Here is a 21,168-nt window from a genome sequence, read left to right on the forward strand (position 1 = left end):
ATGGCTAATCTTGTTTTCAAATATGCAGACAGAATCCTCTCAACTGCAGTGATCCTGGGCTCAGTCTGTTCCCTTGCTGCTATTTCAAATCCCTCTGTTGAATTTTATGCAGAGACTGCCTTGGAAAACCGAACACCTAACCATCTCCCTATTCCAGAGCCGACCTTGCCTCAGTCTCTGGAATGGACTGAATTTTTGGGAAGGGCTAAACAAGTTTCAAGATGTGGAAACAGGATATATTCCCAGCTCACTTAAATTAAATTGTAATAGTATGGCCTCATCGCTTGGTCATTTTGCTTGAAGGAAACTCCCTGAATATCAGACACACCCCCATTCAAGTAAAATCATAAAACCATCTTTCAAAGCTAAATATTTTTTAAAAATTCACTATTCTGAATTATATAGCTCTGTTTCCCTCAGTTAGTAAGAATAAACTCTAACTGTCCTTTCAACTGAATACTGAGAGAATAGAAAATAAAACCCACAGATAGCATGACGAGGAAATGAGGTAATGAAAGTACTTTGAAAATTAAAGAAGTCACTGACGAAAAATATTTTTTAACTCGTTTTATTTTTGAAGCACAAATGATTTATATGTTGACTCAGAACCGAAAATAGAAAACAAAAGATGTAAAAATGTTCTAATAGATTCAGAAGGACTTAAGTTTTCTTGAGTAAAAAAAAAAAAAAAGTGTTGTAATCTTATTTTTATTTGGTAGATTAGAATAGAGAGAAAAAAAACAACTATTGTGATTCTAGAGTAGCTAATCGGCTTGCTGACAGTCCTATGCAATCTGTAATGTAGTACTCAATAAAAAAGGTAAGATTGTTGCATGGTATGTCATTCATATCTTTTTCTCAATGTGGAATGTTATATATTCTCCATGGTCAATGTACACAGTATGAAATTGTGCTTCCTTGTGTGTACAAGGATGTTTATTTGAGCATTTTTTTAATACAAGAAGAACTTACTACCACTAAACTGTCCAGCAGCCCCTAGAGCTGAAAAGATGTCCATGACATAATATTCATTGCATGAAGCAGTTATCCAAACGTATGTTTACTATCCCAAGAAGTATATACTGTACATTTATGTTTATATTCATAAGAATGGCTTGAAGGAAACACACCAAACTATTCCTGGTTCTACCTACCTCAGTGGAGTGGGATTGAAAACCTGCCCTGTATTTGATCATTTTACAAATTGTATGTATTGCTTTTGTAATAAGACAAAAAATTAATATCTCTCTTTTAAAATTCAAACTTATTAAGAAGTTTGAACACCTTTAAAAAGCCTCATACAGAGTTTTTAAGCATGTAAATAAAGTGCTTTTTGCTTTGCTAGTAATTCTAATCCTCATATTGCCTGGAACAATTCTTCATTTCTTTCAGTTCTCTCTTTCCAACTCCCTGAATTCTCATTGATCTTCACACTTAATGTATATGCATGTACAAAAGTCAGACACATTGATTTTAAAATTTCTTTCAAATTTGTTTGTTGGTAGGATCACTAGTGGTTGAACTTTAGGAGTTAAAAAAAAGAAAAAAGACAATTTCCTCTACAACTGCTCTGTGTACAAGCCAATTTGAAAATAGTAGTATTTCCCATTTTCCTTGTCACTCTTTTTCTGAGCCAATCTTTGAGAGTTCATTTCTATTTCCATTCATAAGTTGTTAGATGTTGGTTTCCTTTTGCTCATTTTTAAACTGTCTTTTATAATTTTTAGAGCTTGTTTGAAGTGAGTGTGGTCTTTGCTCACCCAGAAACAGTGGAGGATTGCCACTTCCTGTAAGTTGCCGCATAAACAACACTGTCAATTGTATAACATTGTTAATGCTTTTTGGTTTTCATGAAAATAGTATTGCTCCTCTTTCTAATGAGTACATTAGAACTTGTCATGCCTTAGTAGGTTTAAAATGTTCTCTCTAACGGAAGGTCTAGCCAGGGGTGGGGAACTTTTTTTTCTGCCAAGGGCCATTGGATATTTATAACATTATTCACAGGCCATACAAAATTATCACCTTAAAAATTAACCTGCTGTCTTTGGTCAGATATTTAACAAACTCACCCCTAATGCCTTGGCAGGGCCAGACCAAATGATTTCACGGGCCACAGCCTGGACATTCCACACCCCTGGAATCAATGCAGCTCGTATAGGAACTTATTTTGTCTGCTCTTGATATCCTGAGTTGAATAAAATATGTTTGAATTATATTCACGGCAAAATAAACTCATTAACCTTTTATATTAACTTGAATTTTACCTAGACGTGCAATATGCCCGGATTGCTTCAAGCCAGCCAAAAACAAACAGGTAAGGGTTCCTGGTTCTTATTCTTTAGTGAGTTTTGTCTGAGCTGATTATTCAAATTAGAAACAAAACAAAACAAAAAGGTATGCAATACTAATGTGGCAATCTATTTACTAAGAATCAGTCTTTATATCTTTCCATTTGCTATGTTTATTTTTATTCTTTTTAGCTCTCAACACCTTTGCCTCCGGCCAGAAAGTCATAACTGCACTCATGGTTGTGTCATCATCTGGGTTGTTACCCTCTTGTTGAATTTAGAACCTGGGTTTCAGTGATGTTTCTGTTAACCGTTTGGGGAAATTTGAACTTACAGATTTTAATTCCCAAAACGACATCATCTGGGAAAATCCGTGGTAAATTCAACAGCATTCCAAACTTTTGTCTAAGATCTATTTTCTAGCAATTGGTGTTTTAAAAATATAATCCAATGTAAATTATTTCATTGTACTGAATAAATACTATTTCAAGCTATATGTGCAGAAAGGGTATATTATTCAAACTCCCCTTTACTGTTTGATGTGAGCTGGTCTTCATGTTAATGAGTAAGTTAGTTGGCATTTACTTTTAGTTTCTATTATACCTGGATAGCATGGGATGGCATGATACTGGCAAACTTTCATGTCCCAGTTACTTAGCTGGTTTTGTGCAGGCTCAGGCATTCCTGAATGACTGACATCCATTTTGCTGTTCTGGTTGTTAAAAAGAATGTAAGTTTATTGTCAAAAACACTTCATTTGATCTTCCTTTTGCTTTGACTAATTGCCGAGCCTTTTAGAACTGGTTGGTGGGGCGGGAGGGGGGTAGGGGGGAGTGGGTTGTAACATTTGCTGAATGCTCTGTGTAGAAATGACTAGAAATGCAGACCACGCCTAAAGTAGCACTTCCCGACCTTTCTCATGTCACAGTGCACCCAGAACACTGCCATGTTTGTTCAGCAGCCTGAGGTTAACAGATGAAGTTGCTCTAAGTTGGAAGCAGTAAGTCTGGGGCTGCCCACTGACCCAGGCCCTGCTCCTCAGCCCCTATGAACTACAGGGATTGGAATCTTGGCACAATTGTAGCTCACTGCTTTGCAATATCAGTTGGGAAGTTCTGTCCCAATGACCTGTAAGCCATATTTATATTGAAGATCTAGGTTTATTTTTGTTATCTTTGAGGAAATATGCAAGTATCAGCATCAAATAATAAGATAAGGGAATTCTTGTCAAAGCATCATAGACACCACACAATTTGGCCAATAGGTACTGTATAGTTTTAACTGTAGTTTTCTTGCCTTGTGGCTGGTAGTAAATTGAGTGACCTTAAGAGATTCAGGCCTAAAATTTCCAATCTGAACAAACAGGCACTTAATTTTCAGTTCTAACCCTGTGACACCTTGGGGTTCCCCAGAATGTGATTTAGAAAATTATGGCCTTGATGATAAACAGTTGAGATGTCTACATTGCACCCCTTTTCAGCAGTCCAGTGTCATTTCTCATAACAGACAAAATAATTGTGATTTATCATAGTAAGCCATATATATAAAGTAATTAGTTCTAGTATGTCTACCATATGTTTGGCTTTTCTTATTTAAAAACCCCTAAGTGGGACATTTGTTGTAGATGCCCTCTATTCAGTATCGTGGATTTGTTTTACTTTGTGGCTGCTGAGTGATGTTGAGTTGCTAGATGCCAGAGCAGGCTGGTTGGCTCTGTTCTACCCCTTAGCCTGGCAACCAACTCCTAAATTATGTACTGTAGCCTCTGCAGGGATATAGGGAAGAAAAGGTAGATGAATCGACCTGAATTCCTTTTGAGCCTGTGAGAAGATATTCCAAGCACACTTCCTGCAGTGTCATCATTTTTGTATTTGAAGAATGCCACGCTTTGAGGGGAGTGGGACAGTGCGGCGAAGAAGACATGTTCTGCTAGGTCTACTGGGTATTGTAGACAGACTGGACTGAAGGAGAAGGGTTGTAGGAGTATAGTGATTGTGGAACTGACCATATAAACACTTGTACATTTTACTTATTTTCTTGAAGCTATTAAGTATTTCTCCCTTTTAAGTATGGCTTAAAATGGTATAATTTCTCCAACCATGTTCTGTGTTTCATCTCTGACGTTTTCTCATCTAGCTGATAAAATGTCTTTTCTTTTCATTTTACCCTACATAGTCAGTATTCACTAGAATGGCAGTTATGAAAGCTTTGAATAAGATAAAAGAAGAGGATTTCCGCAAGTAAGTAGAAACATGGAAATGAGGAAGCATCACGGAACTTTAGAAAAAGGGAATGGTGGCGAGAGTTTGGGTTATTTGTCTCTAAGACAAGACGAGGTATTTCAGGGAGCAGGATTGTGCCTTAGTCATCGTTCTATCCCCAATCCCTGGCTTGGTACCTGGCATGCAGTGGTGTTCAATAAATGTTTGTCAAATAAATTTGAATTTATGAGTCAAGTCCAACTTCTTCATCTCATAGAAAAGGATATTGCTATTCATAGAGGGAATTGACTTGCTTATTATTTCAACTGGGTAACAGAGTAGAGAATTTAGAGCCAGGTTTCCTGACTCCCCAGTCCAAGTCCTGCGTTTTGTAGTAATATCCATCTCCAGAAAAGAGAGAAAATATGCTGAAATACAATAAGCCTTCTATTTCAATCCTCAGTGTGTTTATTTTATTTAATAAAATGTTATAGTTTATCCTTCTAGGATAACCTTGAGTAAATTTCAAACAATGAAGTTACAAGGAAGTTTTCCTATATTTTACTGACTAAAAATGAGTCTCACAATGAAAATATTTTTATTCAGTTTTCTAAAGTAAGGACAGTTACTCTCTATAAGCAATAGTTCTTGAGTTCCTAAGTGATTTCTTTGTGGAGACATCTTGGGAAACTGTGTGAAATTTTCAAGACAAACATTTTGTGTTAAGTCCACATCTAGTCATTTACAGGGATACTCCAGTTCATGGCTTTGGAGGTTCCCAGATGGTGAGCAGAGGTTAAAGCCATATGCTACTCTTCCCTGTCTGTTCTCCAGTGAAGTTTCTTGCTAAAAGGGCAGGATAGAAGAGTGGACATTCCACTTTTTCTGACGTTTTGGTCTGATTCCAAAGGCCGCAGTTGGAATGAGAAGGGAAAAAAGTACCCTTCCCACAAGTGTGACCAATCTCAGTGCACACCAGCTTGACCCAAATGCTTGAGGATTTTTGTAAGCCAGGAGCAAGTGTTCAGAGATAGCAAAATGGCTAAAGAGTCTGGAGAGGCTTCTACTTCATGTATACGGGTTTTTCTCCCAAATTTCAAGGCCATTGGAATTATCATCTGGGAGCATAAGGCCTCCTGGGCGTGAAAGGCAGTAGTAAATCAGAGTGCAGACCTCCTCAGTGACCCTTTCCTGGAGGCTAAAAGACCCGTATGGATCTTAAACTGAAAGTCAGGGAGAGGCCAAGTCCTTGAGAGACTCAGGCCCTGTGTGTCTGGAACAGTGATGACTCATTGTCGTGGTTCATTATCATGTCCGGAATATAGTAGCTATAAAATTTATTTTGTTTTGCAGGCAGTTTCCTTGTCCTCCAAACTCACCAAAGGCTGTATGCACTGTTCTTGAAATGGAATGTGCTCATGGTGCTGTCTTTGTGGCCGGTAATATTTTTAGTCTAGAATATACTTACACTGTCAACCTGCTCTCCTTTCTGAAAAACTCAACTGACTCCTCCTCTCTTTCCTTCTTCTTGTCATTTGACTCTGATTGGTTAACTCTTTGAGAACTAGAACTGATAGCCAGGCTTATTTTAGGTTATATAGGTATTCACTCGGGAGATTTGTTATTTAGAATGCCATGCCAAAAGGAAATGACACTTTCCCGGTCATAATAGTTTTCATCAGAGATGGCTGAGTGGAAATATGAGTAGATGTCGAGACCCAAAACTGGTCGGAAGAAACACAGTTGTGGAGAGGATTTTTTTTTTTTTATAACATGAACGCAAACTTGCAAAAATAATTTTATTATCTGCAAAATGACTAAACACTTGGCTTCTGCCTGAAAATAAATTGTTGCGTTGACTTTCCCAAGGGTAATCTAACAGACAGTTTTTGTTTTGAAAGCTACAGCTGTTTTGTAGTAATAGCTGAAACGAAATTGTTATTTAGTTTTGACTATTGAATGAAATGAGGTAATGAAAGCTACCTTCCTTAGGGGAGCTTTATTCAGAAACCAATGAGTCATATTCTGTTAGGGTTTTTTTTTTTTTAAGTATAAAAACTTCAAAATTTCCTGTATTTCAATTCTTTGGAATATATTATCACCAATGACTATTACATTAGAAGTGTTATTAATTAGGTGTAAAAGCAATAGTTGTTTTCTAAAAAAAAAAAAATAATTCTTGGTGTGTTCTGTAATAATACAACCTGTTTAGTCAACCAGTCAGATTAATAAATATATTGAGCATTCCTTTAGAACTCATTTAATGATTCATAGTATGTTGTTAGCCATCTCTTCTATTGTTACCTTAAATATTATCACTTAATTATTTATCTGTTGGCTCCCCAAACTAGATTGTAAGTTAATTGAAGGCTAAGCCTTGTTTTATTTATTTATTTTTGTTTTATTATTATTATTATTATTATTATTATTATTTTTGCTAAGCCTTGTTTTATATCATAGGGTATTGGCATGCAATAAATAGTTTCTGCTTTTTTTTCTTATCCCATTGTGTTAATCACATCATTCCATCAAACCTACCTTACATTTCTCTGGCAGGGAGATATAATAAATACTCCAGGAATCTGCCACAAACTCCTTGGATAATTGATGGAGAAAGGAAGCTTGAATCTTCAGTGGAAGAATTAATTTCAGATCATCTTCTGACAGTATTCAAAGCAGAGAGTAAGTGTTACATTATTCACATTTTAAATACGTTGTCATTCATGAACAGACTTCTTGGCGGTGGCAGGAAGGATTTCTGGGTTTCGTAAATCACCACCAAGTCTGGGCCTCTGCCTGGCAGCTTCCCATAAACAGGCACGGCCATGGCTGACCTCCTTTGACCGGGGCTGGATTTGGGCCAAGGTGCCAAGGATTTCTTTCCTTTTTCAAAATGACTGCTCTTTCCTGGGAAAATTCAAAACAATCAAAACTACTTTCAACAAATGCACTTACGTGCTGACCTTGGGACACCTCAGCTTTGACCCCTTTGGTGGAATTTGAGGAAATTAAAATACAGCTTGCACATTCAGTGCTTGACAAATGCCTGGCTTCCGTCATAGTCACTAAAATGTCCTGGGAAAAAGTAGAAGCCCAGAGAAAATAAACCAACAGCTACCATTTTACAAAGACTTAATGGGAGTCGTGTTGTGTTTTAATTCCATAGGCATTAATGAGCCCAGGTTTGTGGATGAGTCAGATCCTGGCAGGCTTACTTTTCTTTGTCTCGATAGGCCTGTTAGGTCAAAGGCAGCATAAAGCCTCGTGATTTCACCGAGGAGTAGACTAGTGGAAAGGGGCTGAGATTTCAACCACAGGAAATCACGTACGTCAGGAAAAACTGTAGGCAGTACGTCCATCACTCTTGAAGTGGGTTTCCTGAAATAATTAGAACACCTTTTTTGAGGGATCAACTCAACGTCCATCCTTCTCTCTGAAACACCTTAAAACAAGCTTGCTGTAGGAATGGCAAGCAGTGGCTGAGATGACATACAGCTGTTCCTCCCGCTCTCTGCTTGTAAAGAGAAGTTCTTCAAACGGCACCCCTCTTATAATTTGTTGCCTATTATATAGAGCAGCCATCTTTTTAAGGGTCTTTTAACAATTGTTTAACTAAGTGAAGAAGAAAGTAACCTAGCAAACTAGTATTTTCCAAAATCTTAGCAGTAACGACTCTGGGTTACTGCCATGAGCTTTAATCTACTGAATCTAATATTCGGACACTGCTGTCTTATAAAACTTATCCAAGTCATGAAGAAGTGAAAATACAGCTTTGGCACAAAAAGTCTCTTTCAAACTTTTTTGGGGCCACCTCACTCCTTTTCTGTAAGATTCAAGAAGCTTTCAATTCTGATTACGTGGGTCCCCAGGAAGCCCCCGCCGTGACCAACGCTGCCGGGGGCTCTGAAGCAGCGGTGTGTTTCACCCTTGCAATCTTTCATGAAGGCACTCCGTTGTCATTTTCCATTGGAGGGGGAAAATCTGACCCCAAACTGGAAATAAGTAAAACTGTGTGTTTAACGTGTATGGTTGTGTGCTGAGGAAGTTTATTGAGAGCCGCTTAAGAAAAAGCACATTTTTGGAGGCCTCTGTGCTCATTGGCTTCTTGTCGGGACAAAAACCTTGTTGTTTGAAAGGCCTGAGTAATAGCATCAATTTTTCTAAACCCCTGCTTCTCAGATAAATTACTTGTTATTTCTGTGGTTCACCTCCAACTACCAGGGAAGATGGTTCTGACTATGGGACCTCCACGTTTTACAGCTCTCTGAAAATAAGCTGGTATTGCACGAAGCAGACTGGCTACTTCCAGAAAGGTTCCTTCCCCAAAATGGGAGATGCAGACTTGTTTCTCAGTCACTTCATGTTATGCACTTGCTAATCCCCTAGGTCAGTGGTTGGCAAACTGCGGCTCGTGAGCCACATGCGGCTCTTTGGCCCCTTGAGTGTGGCTCTTCCACAAAATACCACGGCCTGGGCGAGTCTATTTTGAAGAAGTGGCGTTAGAAGAAGTTTAAGTTTAAAAAATTTGGCTCTCAAAAGAAATTTCAATCGTACTGTTGATATTTGGCTCTGTTGACTAATGAGTTTGCCGACCACTGCCCTAGGTAATGAGTAATAAACTTGAAACACTCTCAAAATCAATGTGTCTAAGAAAAATTTTCCCCTAAAACATTTATGATGTCACTCAGTGAATAAGTGTTGGTCATATTGGTTCCCTGCTGAAAACTGGTCAATGACTAAGCTACAGGATAAAGTCCCAACCACTTCACTTGATATCCTAACTTTATCAGCTAGTCTCTGACCCATTGTCTGCCCCTGGATATGAGGCCACTGCAGACCAGCCGGACCACATACATAGTTCCAGATCATTCTTACCCTTGGCTTTGTATTTGTTTTTGAAACATCCGTTTCTTTGAGCAGAAGACTCAAAGCACTTACAGGATTTAGAAAATGCAACTAAGTTTTAAACACGTGTTTCCCAAAATGGCAGTGGTCCTTTCCCCTTTTTTATCGGCTGTTATTCATAATTGCATCCAAATAAAGTTTTGAAGCTTACCCCCAAAAGTGTTTCTCAATGTGGGATCCAAATTTGAAACATTTTCCTAAAATATACAGTAAATACCCCTTCTTCCTCCGTCTGGAAGGATTATGATGTTTCTCTGGACTTCTCCAGAGCCTAGCTTTCTGCCCCTCTTTCTTGTTGATGTGCTAGAATTTGTGGGAAGTCAGATGGGCTGATTTATGAATTTGAGATTTCTGGTCTGATTTAGCAGTCACCGGTAGACCTATCTCTGTGTCCTGTTCATTCCCTCCACTCCCACCTGTCGTGGGTATGGCTCAGTCACTGTGGATTCCCTGCTTCCCTGATATTATGGCTAGTTTGGAGATGGAGGTGAACAGGTATAAGACAAATCATAGCCATAAGGAGTCAGTATTTTTCAGCTTCCCAGATGCCATTTGAACTCTCCATTTAGCTCTCCATCCCTAGTTAGTGCTACTCTTGAGTGTGTTGACTAACTGAAAGCTACTAATGTTGCTGCGTGTGTATAACAGCTTGACAATGGAGTGGATGCATGGAATGGATGGTTCTTTGGGACTTACTGGTCCATGGAAACCCACTTCCTGCCTGGCCTAGATTCTCCACTGGCCAGTCCTCTGGAATAATGCAGCACAGCCTACCCAGACTTATGAGCCTCACTCACAGCTTGAATTCTAGACCTGCCTTGGATATCTAGTGCTTAGCTAGCCAGTCCTTGGTTGCTTCTCTCTGTGAGAGCCACAGCTTTGGGCCCTGGGCATGGAGAGGCGCCCACTCTGCCATGGCAGTACCTGACACGCCACAGCTCGGAGCCTATGTTTCCAGCAGGGGTTGGCCCTGGCTTGCTAACGTGATTTCTTAAAGATGAAGGAAGGGTGAAATCCTGCTTTCTTTACAGCCAAACATACTGGAAAGGAGAGCTAATCTTGAGTGTAGTTTTCATAGGACTTTAAAGCTTTTTAGCCTTCCCCTTTTTAAAATCTACATGAGAACTTTACATTTAGAATCTTCCCTGGGAAGATTTAACAATGGCTGTTAAAATGGTATTTACCCTCCTCCCGCCTTCCCATCTACTCTTCCCATAGTCTTGTTCTCTCTTATCTCGTGTTTTCCAAAGTGGCGGGACTGTTGAGGAATAAATAAATATCTCATAGCTCTCACGGCATGGTGCTCTACGTGCAGGAATGCTCCCGTGCTTTTCCTGCCCCAGCCCTCCACTATTTGATGGTCCATATCCCTGCACAAACAGTAAGCTCTGGGAGGACGAGATCTGTCCGTCTTGTGTGCCTTTGTCTCCCACCATCTCGCACTGTGCCTTGCACACACATCCTGTGCATATTTGTTCCTGAATGAAAGAATCAGGGTGTGAGCTCTATGTTCAGAGACCTTAAACTCTACCACTCTAATGACTGGCCAGGCTTTCAAAAACATCCCAGCCTTTCCCAGTCCTTGGTCCAAGACTGGTCTTGCTTTCCCTTGGGCACAAGTCTGAGCATTTTTGGCTGCCTTCGTGGTGGTGCAGTATGGACAATGGTTAAGAAACTCTGGAGCCAGACTATCTGGTTCAAATCCTGACCATACCACTTATCCGTGATGTGATCTTAGATGAGTTACTTATCCTCTCTCTGTCTCACCTGACTTGTAAATAAAATGGAGATAATGTTAGTGTCCATCTCATAGTGTTAACCCATCTCATAGTGTTAACATATATGAAGCATTTAGAATAACGCCTCTCATGTTAATGTAGGCTGTGGTGATGATGATGAAATCATTAGTCAGTTCTATTTCTAAAAGAGTTATCATGTGACACTCCTCCCCCACTTTTTTTTAAACCACTTCCCATTTCAATATTTGCAGCTTTTAGTCTGTGATGACCCATCGATCTTAAAATGAATGCTAGTTTTGTCATGGTTCCAGCTTAGGTTTGCTTATATAATGAATTTGCTTTAGAGTCAAATATTTACTCCCTCCTTTCCCTTTCATAGGGTTTAATTATCAAATAAATGTTTTTGTTTTGTTTTAAGGAAAAGAAGGAAGTAGATGATAGATCTTTCACCATAAGTTGTGGCCAGGGTGGTGGTGGTGCGGGGGGCTTCCTCCAAACCATGCTCTGCGTTTGGCTTTCCCGTGGGATGGTGGCGTGGGGTGGTGGTTAAGGTCTGGCCTTGACACTGGAAACAAGTAGCTCTGCCATTTAAATTGTGACCTTGAGAAAAGTACTTAACCTTTCAGAAGCTTGGGTGTTTTTTTTGTTGTTTGTTTTTTTAATACCTATCTCACAGGGTAGAATAGAATGAAATAATGTATGCACAAATTTTAGCTCAGTGCCTGGCATATAGTAAGTGCTCAATAAAAGGTGTTTATTATTGTTATTGGAATCTCTAGGAGAGATTGGAATTAGAGGTGGGATGATGACTATCCTTTGGGATTCTCCTGTAAATTGTTCAAGAAAAATTGGGTTTCTACCAAAGGGTGGGAATGGAAGTCTTAGGACTATTATTTCTCTGATTTTTTTTTTCCTTTATCTGCTTTCTGAAGGTTTTAATTTTTCATCCTCTGGAAGAGAAGATGTAGATGTGAGGACATTAGGAAATGGTAAGATTGCAACAGTATCACTTGACTAGAACTTTCAGATTATCACTATAGTTTACTATAGTCACTTACTCAAAACCAAAGTGGGTGGAGCCCAGAGCTTCTCTCCAAGTGAGAAAGCTTTGTGGATTATGGAGGTATTTTTATAAATTATATAATTGTTAAGTTTTAACAGGAGTCGTTTCTTCAGAGGCCATTTTTATTGCATGCCTGTAGGTTACAAGGAACTTGTATGTGCATTCAGAAGGAGGTGCCTGATTTTCCCCCAAAACTTTGATTGTTAAATCTTCTATTTAATAACATCTCAGCAGGACAAGTACAGTTTTTAAAATGCACATCTTCGTTTAAAAAGTGATTCTGCTCTTTTAGCCTTCATTTCTGGTTTTACATGGTTTCATTACAAGACTAATGAGAGCTATTTGAGATTTATAGATCCTTCCTCTCATAGAATCACAGCTTTTCTGTTTCACGAGAGGATTAAGCGAAGACGGATTTCAGCGAGGCTTACCTGGACGTGGCTGCATGTGACAAGATGACAGTAGTGTAACCAAGTCCGTTAGTGGTCGTTTAGATTTTATTTTGTAATTAACACAGGCTTGCTCGTGGACCTTTGGGAAAGCAGTCACTTTCACATATTGCCTGCACTGGGGTTTAGCAGCCCCCAAAAGCCCCTTAATTCTTTTCACACATTCTTCCCTCCCCAGAGGTAGCTGAACTTTCAGTCCTCTAGAGCTCACCTCGTGTTTTCACACCTCCTAACCCCCTTGCATCCACCGGAATGTTAACTCCATCCACACGTTTCTGTTTCATGGTGGGGGTGTGCTGCAGGAAGGCCCTTTGCGATTGAGCTGGTGAATCCTCATAGAGTGCGTTTCACTGCACAAGAAATTAAGGAACTTCAGCAGGTAAACCACTTCATGGCATGGAACTCGTCCTGTTTGTGCCACTCTGTGACTGACCTGGAGCTGCTCATTGTTTTTCTTTTTCTGCTACTACAGAAAATTAATAGCTCGTCCAACAAAATCCAAGTCCGTGACTTGCAGCTTGTCACAAGGTAAGGGTAGGCTCACTGGAGGTCATTTCAAAAGCATATATCTTTTCAGAGCATATATCTGTAAGGGAATTATATCCAGAATATATGAAGAACTCTTACAAACCAGTAATAAGAAAACAACCCAATTAACGATAGGGAGATGAGTAAGTGGACATTTCTCTGAAGAGGATATTATGAATAAACCAATGAACACCTTTAAAAAATGCTTAATAGCATGAATTATTTGGGAAAATTCAAATCAAAACCATGAGATCCAACTTCACACTCATTGGGATGGCTGTAATAAAAATGATGGAAAAGTAACAAGTGTTGACAAGAATGCGGAGGAATTGGAACCCTCATGGGATTGTAAGTGTAGCCAGTTTAGAAAGCATTTTGGTGGTTTCCCCAAAGGTTAACATATGACCCAGCAATTCTACTTCTGGATCTATACCCAAGAAAAATGAAAATGTATATCCACACATACAAAAAACCTACATGAATGTTCACAGTAATGTTCATAATTGCAGAAAAAGTAGGAACAACCCAAATGTCCATGGATATTCAACCATGCAATGAAATATTATTCAGTGATAAAAAGGAATGAAGTACTAATACATGCTACAACATGGATGAACCTTGAACACATTATGAGGCGAAAGGAGCCAGACACCAAACACCACATATTGTATGATTCCATTTTATAGGAATTGTTCGGAGTAGGGAAACCTATGGAGCTAGAAAGTCAGTTAATGGTTGCCAAGGGCTGAGGAAGTGGGCAGTGGGAAGTGACTGCAAATAGGAGTTTATTTTCGGGGGACGTGTGATGAAAGTATTCTACAGTTAGTTATGGCTGCACAACTCTGTAAACATACTAAAAATCACTGAATTGTACAGTTTAAACAGGAAGGGGAATTGTATGTAAACTGTATCTCAATAAAGCTATTTTTAAAGAAAGGGAAGTTTGGGGTGAGGCTTGTGTATATCTATATATATAAAAGCCTAAGGGACTGTTAAGATGGAATGACTGGTCGACCTGTCACTATGATGTGCAATGACCACCAGGGGGCAGACGCTCAAGGCAGGCGCTGACCTCTGGTGGTCCGTGCGCTCCCACAGGGGGAGTGCCTCTAAGCCAGAAGCTGGGCTCACAGCTGGCTAGCGCAGCTGTGGCAACGGGAGCCTCTCCTGGCTCCGCAGCAGTACTACTGAGTGGTGGCAGCAGGCGTAGTGGGCTGGGATGAGTGCGAGTGGTGTGATGCCCAGCCCCGGTTCTGGCTCCTTCCTGGCTGCCTGCTGCTTAGAGCCCTGCTGCATCCCTCGGGGGATGTCCGACTGCTGGTTGAGGCCCAATGCCCGCAGGCCAGGCTGGGATCAGGCCGAAATCAGCAGTCGGACATCCCCTGAGGGGTCCAGGATTGGGAGATGGTGCAGGTTGGCCTGAGGGACACCCCCTGCCAGTGCACAAATTTCATGCACCGGGCCTCTAGTTTTATATGTTCAGACAAACCTTGCTTGCTTGCTTGCTTTATTTATTTATTTATTTATTTATTTATTTACTTATTTTAGAGAGGCAATAGGACATATGAAAGAAGGTGAAGAAGAAAAGACCAAGACCTATAGTGCCTTAATATGGACAAATAAAGCAATACGGAAGGAAGACATTGAATTTCTAAATGACATGAAGGTACCTAAGTGCCCTGATTCTTCTTATTTTATTTTTCTACTGCCTATAAAAGAGTCCTTTGTCTTCTAGTTTGTTACCAGCAAGTCATAGAGCATGGGCATTGGGGACTGTGAGACCTGGTTTCAAATCCTGGCTCTGCCATTTACTAGTTGAATGACTGGGCAATCTAACCCATCTGGGAGGCAGTCTTGCCAGTGATGAAGAGCCGCCTCTGAGGACAGATGCCTGGGTATAACCCTGGATCTGCGTTTCTTAATTGTGTGACTTTGGACAAGTCACTTAGCCTCTTCAATTTCTTCCATCTATAAAATTAGAATTAAATGAGTTTAGTTCCATAGGTCACCTAGAACAGTATATGACACATAGAAAACACTCAGAAATGCTACTATTGTATTTAGCCTCCCGTACAAAAGAAATATAAAATACATAAAACATGTTATAAATAAATAGAACAGCGTAATGTGTAGAGCACATTTTTTTTGTGTGTGTGCCCCATGCTAGGTTTTCCTTCACATGAGCATGACATTATAAAGGGTCTGCCAGTTCGTTTGAATATTTCTTCCCATCGGCCCCCACCTCTTCCTATAGAGATAATTTACTTTCACACACAAGATGAGAATAAATGGGCACAAACATGCTCCTACGTAGTTACCAGGACATTATTTACATGGGCAATACTTTATAATAACCTGGATGACCTGCTAGAGGGGATTGGTTTAATCTTATGGTTTATCTGTATAAGGGACTATTACTAGCCAGCTGTTAGAAATTATGTGGTAGATGAGTATTTGTTGACAAAATTGGAAATGGTCCTGACAAATGGTAAGGGGAAAAGAGCACACACACTCAGCGTGTGTACACATATGTATGACTGTTGAAAACAAATCAGCAAAAGATATGTTGAGTAGGATTTATACATATGAAAAATACAAACCCCCAATAGAGAAAAAAAGACAAAAGAATACGAACAAGCAGCCGAAAAAAAGAGCAACTCCAGATGGTCAGGAACCATTCAAAAAGATGTTCCACCTCCAGACTGAAGTAACAATAAGACCTTCACTTTACTCCTCTGAGACTCATAGCACCTGTTGGTTGGAGCAGAGGAAAAGGCTTGTGGCATACATTCAGTAGAAATGTAGAGTGTTTCAGCCTTTTTGGGAAAACCATGTGGCAGTGACTGTAAAAATTAAAAATACACTGGTCTCCCACCCAGCACATCTACTGTCCGTCTGTCCTGAAGAAGTAAAACCCCAGGGCATAAAGATGTGTGCATCAAGGATATTTGTTCAAAGTGGCAAAAATCAACAATAACAAAACTGGAAACAAAATGAATTTCCTTTAATAAGGAAATGGTAGAACAAGTTGGAATATGATACAGCCATTTACAAAAACTAAAATAGCCCTAACTGGTTTGGCTCAGTGGATAGAGCGTCGGCCTGCAGACTGAAAGGTCCCAGGTTCGATTCCGGTCAAGGGCATGTACCTTGGTTGCGGGCACATCCCCAGTAGGAGGCGTGCAGGAGGCAACTGATCGATGTTTCTCTCCTATCGATGTTTCTAACTCTCTATCCCTCTCCCTTCCTCTCTGTAAAAAAGCAATAAAATATATTAAAAAAAAACAACAAACTAAAATCGAAAAAAGATAAAGGTAGGTCTAAATCTATGACTTGCAGGAACACCCATGGCATGATGAGAAAAAAAGTGAAGTGCAAAATAATGTTTATAGTCTGAGTGTTTTGGTGGAGACGCACCTGCTTATAGAAGTTGATCTATACAATCAAGATAGACTAAATCATCCCCAGTTCTCAGGTCCTGTGATTCTGTGTTTAAGGCGTTTTGGCTTTTGGCCCTGTTATCTAGGGCCTTCAGGATGATAGCTGTAGTATCGATAGCTATCTTTAAGGTTGCAGAACAAATTGTTAAACCTCTGTTTCATGCCATATGTACAAGTCATTCAGAATGCTGTGGGGAAAGTAAACTCATTTGAAAAATAGATTTAGAGTTTGGAGGTAGCTGTAGAGTTAATTCAGAAATATTGCTGAAAGGAAATTTTTATAGGTACAGCCTAAATAGTTAAAGGGTCTGTTCTAATGATCCACAGCCCAAGTGGACTGTTGGGATCAGAGACTACGTGACTTCTGATAATTTTTTAAGTGTTAGAGTTAAAATAGTTTTCAAGTATTCCTATTGGTATAAAAAATATAAAAACGGAGGTATTATCCCATTCTGAGAAAAGGTCACTTCAGATTTGTTACTCTTCTCACCTTTTTTTAAGGACAACCTACTTCCAAGGAGGAAAAATCATTTGTGTGTGTTTATGTGTGTTTCTGAACATTCAGCAGAGTGTAATCTTAGAGTAGGTGATTGGTTTCCTTTCGCTGCTAAAAACAGTCAGACCAAAAATGACACATGAGTGTGTGTAGATCTGAGTGTTATCGTAGAGGTATTTCCATTGACTGGCTCATGGGTCAAAGCCCTTGGAGTGACGAAAGTTATGGAAACGACGATGAGTATTCATTAAACAGTTGCTCATTTAAAGGTACTCTAAAGTAGAGGCCACATCGTTACATATTCCTAAAAAGTTCTGCCTTGTCCTTCTTTTGGTCTTACTGGCCAGAGAACAAAACTGGAAACAAAATGAATTTCCTTTAGTAAGGAAATGGTAGAACAAGTTGGAATATGATCTAACTATTTTAAAAAAACTAAAATAGAAAAAAGATAAAGATAGGTCTACATCTATGACTTGCAAGAACAAATCTTATGAATGTCAGACCTTATGAAGACAGCTTATCTTGTCAGAACAAAGTGCTATTAACATAAAAGAATTATTGAATCATCAAGCCCATGACTTAGTCACAGGGATGTAAAGTATAGTAAATAGAGTCAATAATACTGTGATAACTGTGTATGGTGCCTGGTGAGTACTAGACTTACCGGGGGGACCACTTCATAAGTTATATAAACCTCTAACACTGTGCTGAACACCTGACACTAATATAAGATTGAATGGCAACTGTAACTGAAAAAAATAAAATAGGAAAAAAGCCCTATGAGTTAGGAGGGGCCATTGACTCATTGCTCTGATAAAAGCAGTCACACAACTTAAAGTGTAGTTGTTGTCAGAACTTGTTCTTTCTTGGTGGAGAACTTGATGGGGAGCAGGGACCAGACCAAAATATTTCTTAGTATGGCTTCAGGCACCCACTGATCATGTAAATTAGAAAGGAGTTGTTCCAACAAGAAATGGCAGAGGACTCAAAGTTATTATGAACCTACATTTCTGGTTATACCCCATACCTATTTTTAAAACTTGGAATTAGTTTGCTTTTTATAATACTAACCTCTGTTTCTTCATTGATATCTTGTGACATAAAAGGAATTCTCTAATTGTGAGGAAAACAAGCCTGTGTCCCTAAAAAAACCTGAATTGTAAAAAGACATGCAGTATTGTTATTCTCAAGTAACTTGACTGGGCCAACAAAGAGTAAGAGGTCCTGGTTTATTGCACAATCTTACTTGTCATTATTATGTGGAAACACCACCCTAAAATTATGATGCAACTGCTGATTTTTCAGATGTGTCCTTTCCTATAACCAAAAAAATAACCCTGAGTAGGTGTACAGTTCTATCTAACACATGCACACTGCCTGTACACACAGGGAGGCCGAAATCCCGCCTTTGAAAACTGCCATTTCTCACCCCAGCCTGAAATCTCCACTACTAGGTTATATTATTGGGTTAGGGAAAAAGCGGTAAGAATATGTCTTCTAGAAGAGCTGTTAACATAAAGGGCAGGTTCCTAATCCTATATAATAAAAGCCTAATATGCTAAGTGTCTGGTCGTCTGGTCGTCCATTCAACCATTCAAAGAGTAATACGCTAATGATATGCTAAGGCCGCTCAACCACTCGCTATGACATGCACTGACCACCAGGGGGCAGACGCTCCAACCTGTAGGATAGCTTGCTGCTGGGGTCCAGCCGATTGGATGAGTGAGACAAGTGGACATGCCCTGGAGCCCTCCCGCGGTCCCTCTCTGGCTGGCCAACTTTCCGTGTCCTTTCCTGGCCCTGATCGTGCACCATTGGGGTCCCTCGGCCTGGCCTGCACCCTCTCGCAATCCAGGCTGAGGGACCCCCCCCACCTACCAGAGTGCACAAATTTCATGCACTGGGCCTCTAGTGGTTAAATATTAGAGCAAAAGGGACTTTGGGGAACATTGACTTCAAAGCCTTTTCTGGTGCACTGGGGCCCAAAAAGTGAGTAAGTATGGATGAGGCTATGAGAAGTCCAACAGAATGTGAGCCTTTACCATACAGTTTATTACGGTATTAGTTAGTTTCTACCATGACAGTGATAAGTGGGGTCCTCGAAAGAAAACATGTGTGGTGAGCCACAGATGACAAAGGAGGTGCTAACGGAGCTTCAGTGGGCAGCAAAGCTGACTCCATAGTTGTGTATCAATCACATCCTCCCTAGGACTTAAAGATCGACCAGAAGACACCTCTGCGGGTCCTGCACCGGAGGCCCCTGGCTGTAAGAGGTCGTATCATTCACTCCATGGAGACATGCTATGTGGATGAGCATCATTTCCGCCTCCAGCTGAAGACTCAGGCCGGAACGTATCCTTTCACCTTCTGCACAGCAATGATCTAACCCCAACCCTCATGGAAGAGTTCGTGCTGCCCTAGAAAATAGGTTCAAAGGATCTAGGAGGGTAGGCAAAGGGTTAGGATGGAGAAGATTTTTTGTTTTGTCTTGTTTGAGTGTTTTTCCCTCATTAAATTTGTATTTTTCAAAGCCATTTTAAACCATGAGGCAGCAGCCAATTCAAAGTGCTGTAGTCTTAGCTTTAGTTTACTTTTCAAAGGTGCTCCTAGTTTTTGTTTCTTGGTTTTATATTATTTTGTGACCTAGCATGAAATGACAAAATGCCTTCTAACTAGTATAAGATTAATGATATACTTATGGATATAAGAGGGAAAATGTTAATTTTTAATCACCAAATAGCATTTGCACTATACTGCTGTAATTAGTCTGCCTCTCCTTCCCCACCAACCTCCTCACCTCTCTGTCTCCCCTGTTCCACCCTAGGAGTGACCAGGGTTTCCCCCTCAAAAACAGGCATAAGTTACTTCTAAAATCTCCAAAGTTTTTGTCATTTAGAACAAGAGGTGGTCTATTCAGTGGGCAGATCTTTGTATCTCTGTTATTTGGAGCATATCTGCCCATTATAGATGGCATGTGGATGGGATTTCAAAGAAATTACAGGTTCTTAAAAAAAATATCCTTTCTACCTAATCCCAACTTTAGTTTTGTGTGCTAGGAAGCAATGCAGTGGTATTTTGGAGAAGCTAAGATCTTTTTTAATCTCATTAGATGTTTTTAGAACTAGCCATGTACATGTAACTTAAGGCATTAGCCAAGACAGACTGGCAAAGCTTTAGATACCATGTGGTTGTTATACCCAGAAATGTATGTTTTTCACAGATATTGCTCATTTGACTTACACCTCATCCCTCAGGGTATGATTAAGAACCATTCTGGACCTTATAATTGATTTTGGGTCATCTCCCTCATCACTGCTACTCAGAAGTGGCATTCTCTAAAGAAAGTGAGAGCAAAAGAATGATAGTTATTAAGTAATTAAGAGTTTAGCAAAGAAGACAGTTACATATCTTATACTTGAGTCAAAACATTTGGTGAAACTTGAGTGAATAAACTTTCACAAAGTGAGGGGATATATCAGCATATTATTCTGTTATTTTTTTTTATTCATCATCTAAGAACAAACTTATTTTTTCTATTCAAATCATATTAAATTTTATACCAAGTGCTAGTTTATGGACAGCAACGTAATGGTGAATGAATTTTTACTGAATGCTGGCAAAATCATATCTTTCAGATAAAGATTATCAAGGTTGTAGTAGTCCTGTGTAAGGAATGTTAATATAATCTTATTAATAACTAATTCTAGGATTAGTCATTGACTTCAAAATTTGAAGATCCATGAGTAAAGCACAAAGTTGCCCCTGTAAAAAAAGAGAGAATTTACTTAATCCTTTTGCTAACCATGTTGGCAAAACAACTAGAATTTAGGTCCTCTGATAATCCTTTTGAAGGGCCTTCATCAAGACTAAATTGTCTTATTGTCCCTCCCATCCCATTGCCATTGTGTCACTGGGTCACATTACAAGGAAGGCCGTCACTGAGGTCACTCTTGTGACTCTGGAAACCTATCACATGGCAGATACTGGCTGCCATTATTGAAAAATGGGACAAGAAAGATGTCAAAATGGAACTTGTGGCAAAGAAACAATAGCTGAGAT

The 21,168-nt window shown here is 39.6% G+C and overlaps 1 protein-coding gene across 1 annotated transcript in view; it reads left to right on the forward strand.

Moving 5' to 3' along the window:
• The window catches only part of PUS10 (pseudouridine synthase 10), a 57,394-nt gene that overhangs the window by 32,118 nt on the left and 4,108 nt on the right, over window positions 1-21,168 (forward strand). The window contains exons 7-16 of the mRNA XM_080686058.1: window positions 1,728-1,789; window positions 2,269-2,314; window positions 4,464-4,528; window positions 5,843-5,928; window positions 7,046-7,171; window positions 12,066-12,122; window positions 12,948-13,024; window positions 13,118-13,173; window positions 14,722-14,839; window positions 19,319-19,461. Coding sequence (XP_080542184.1) covers window positions 1,728-1,789; window positions 2,269-2,314; window positions 4,464-4,528; window positions 5,843-5,928; window positions 7,046-7,171; window positions 12,066-12,122; window positions 12,948-13,024; window positions 13,118-13,173; window positions 14,722-14,839; window positions 19,319-19,461 — 836 coding nt within the window. The remainder of the gene's footprint in view (window positions 1-1,727; window positions 1,790-2,268; window positions 2,315-4,463; window positions 4,529-5,842; window positions 5,929-7,045; window positions 7,172-12,065; window positions 12,123-12,947; window positions 13,025-13,117; window positions 13,174-14,721; window positions 14,840-19,318; window positions 19,462-21,168) is intronic.

The sequence above is a fragment of the Plecotus auritus genome (assembly GCF_963455305.1).
Source record: "Plecotus auritus genome assembly, chromosome: 8".
In the NCBI taxonomy this organism is placed as follows: Eukaryota; Metazoa; Chordata; class Mammalia; order Chiroptera; family Vespertilionidae; genus Plecotus; species Plecotus auritus.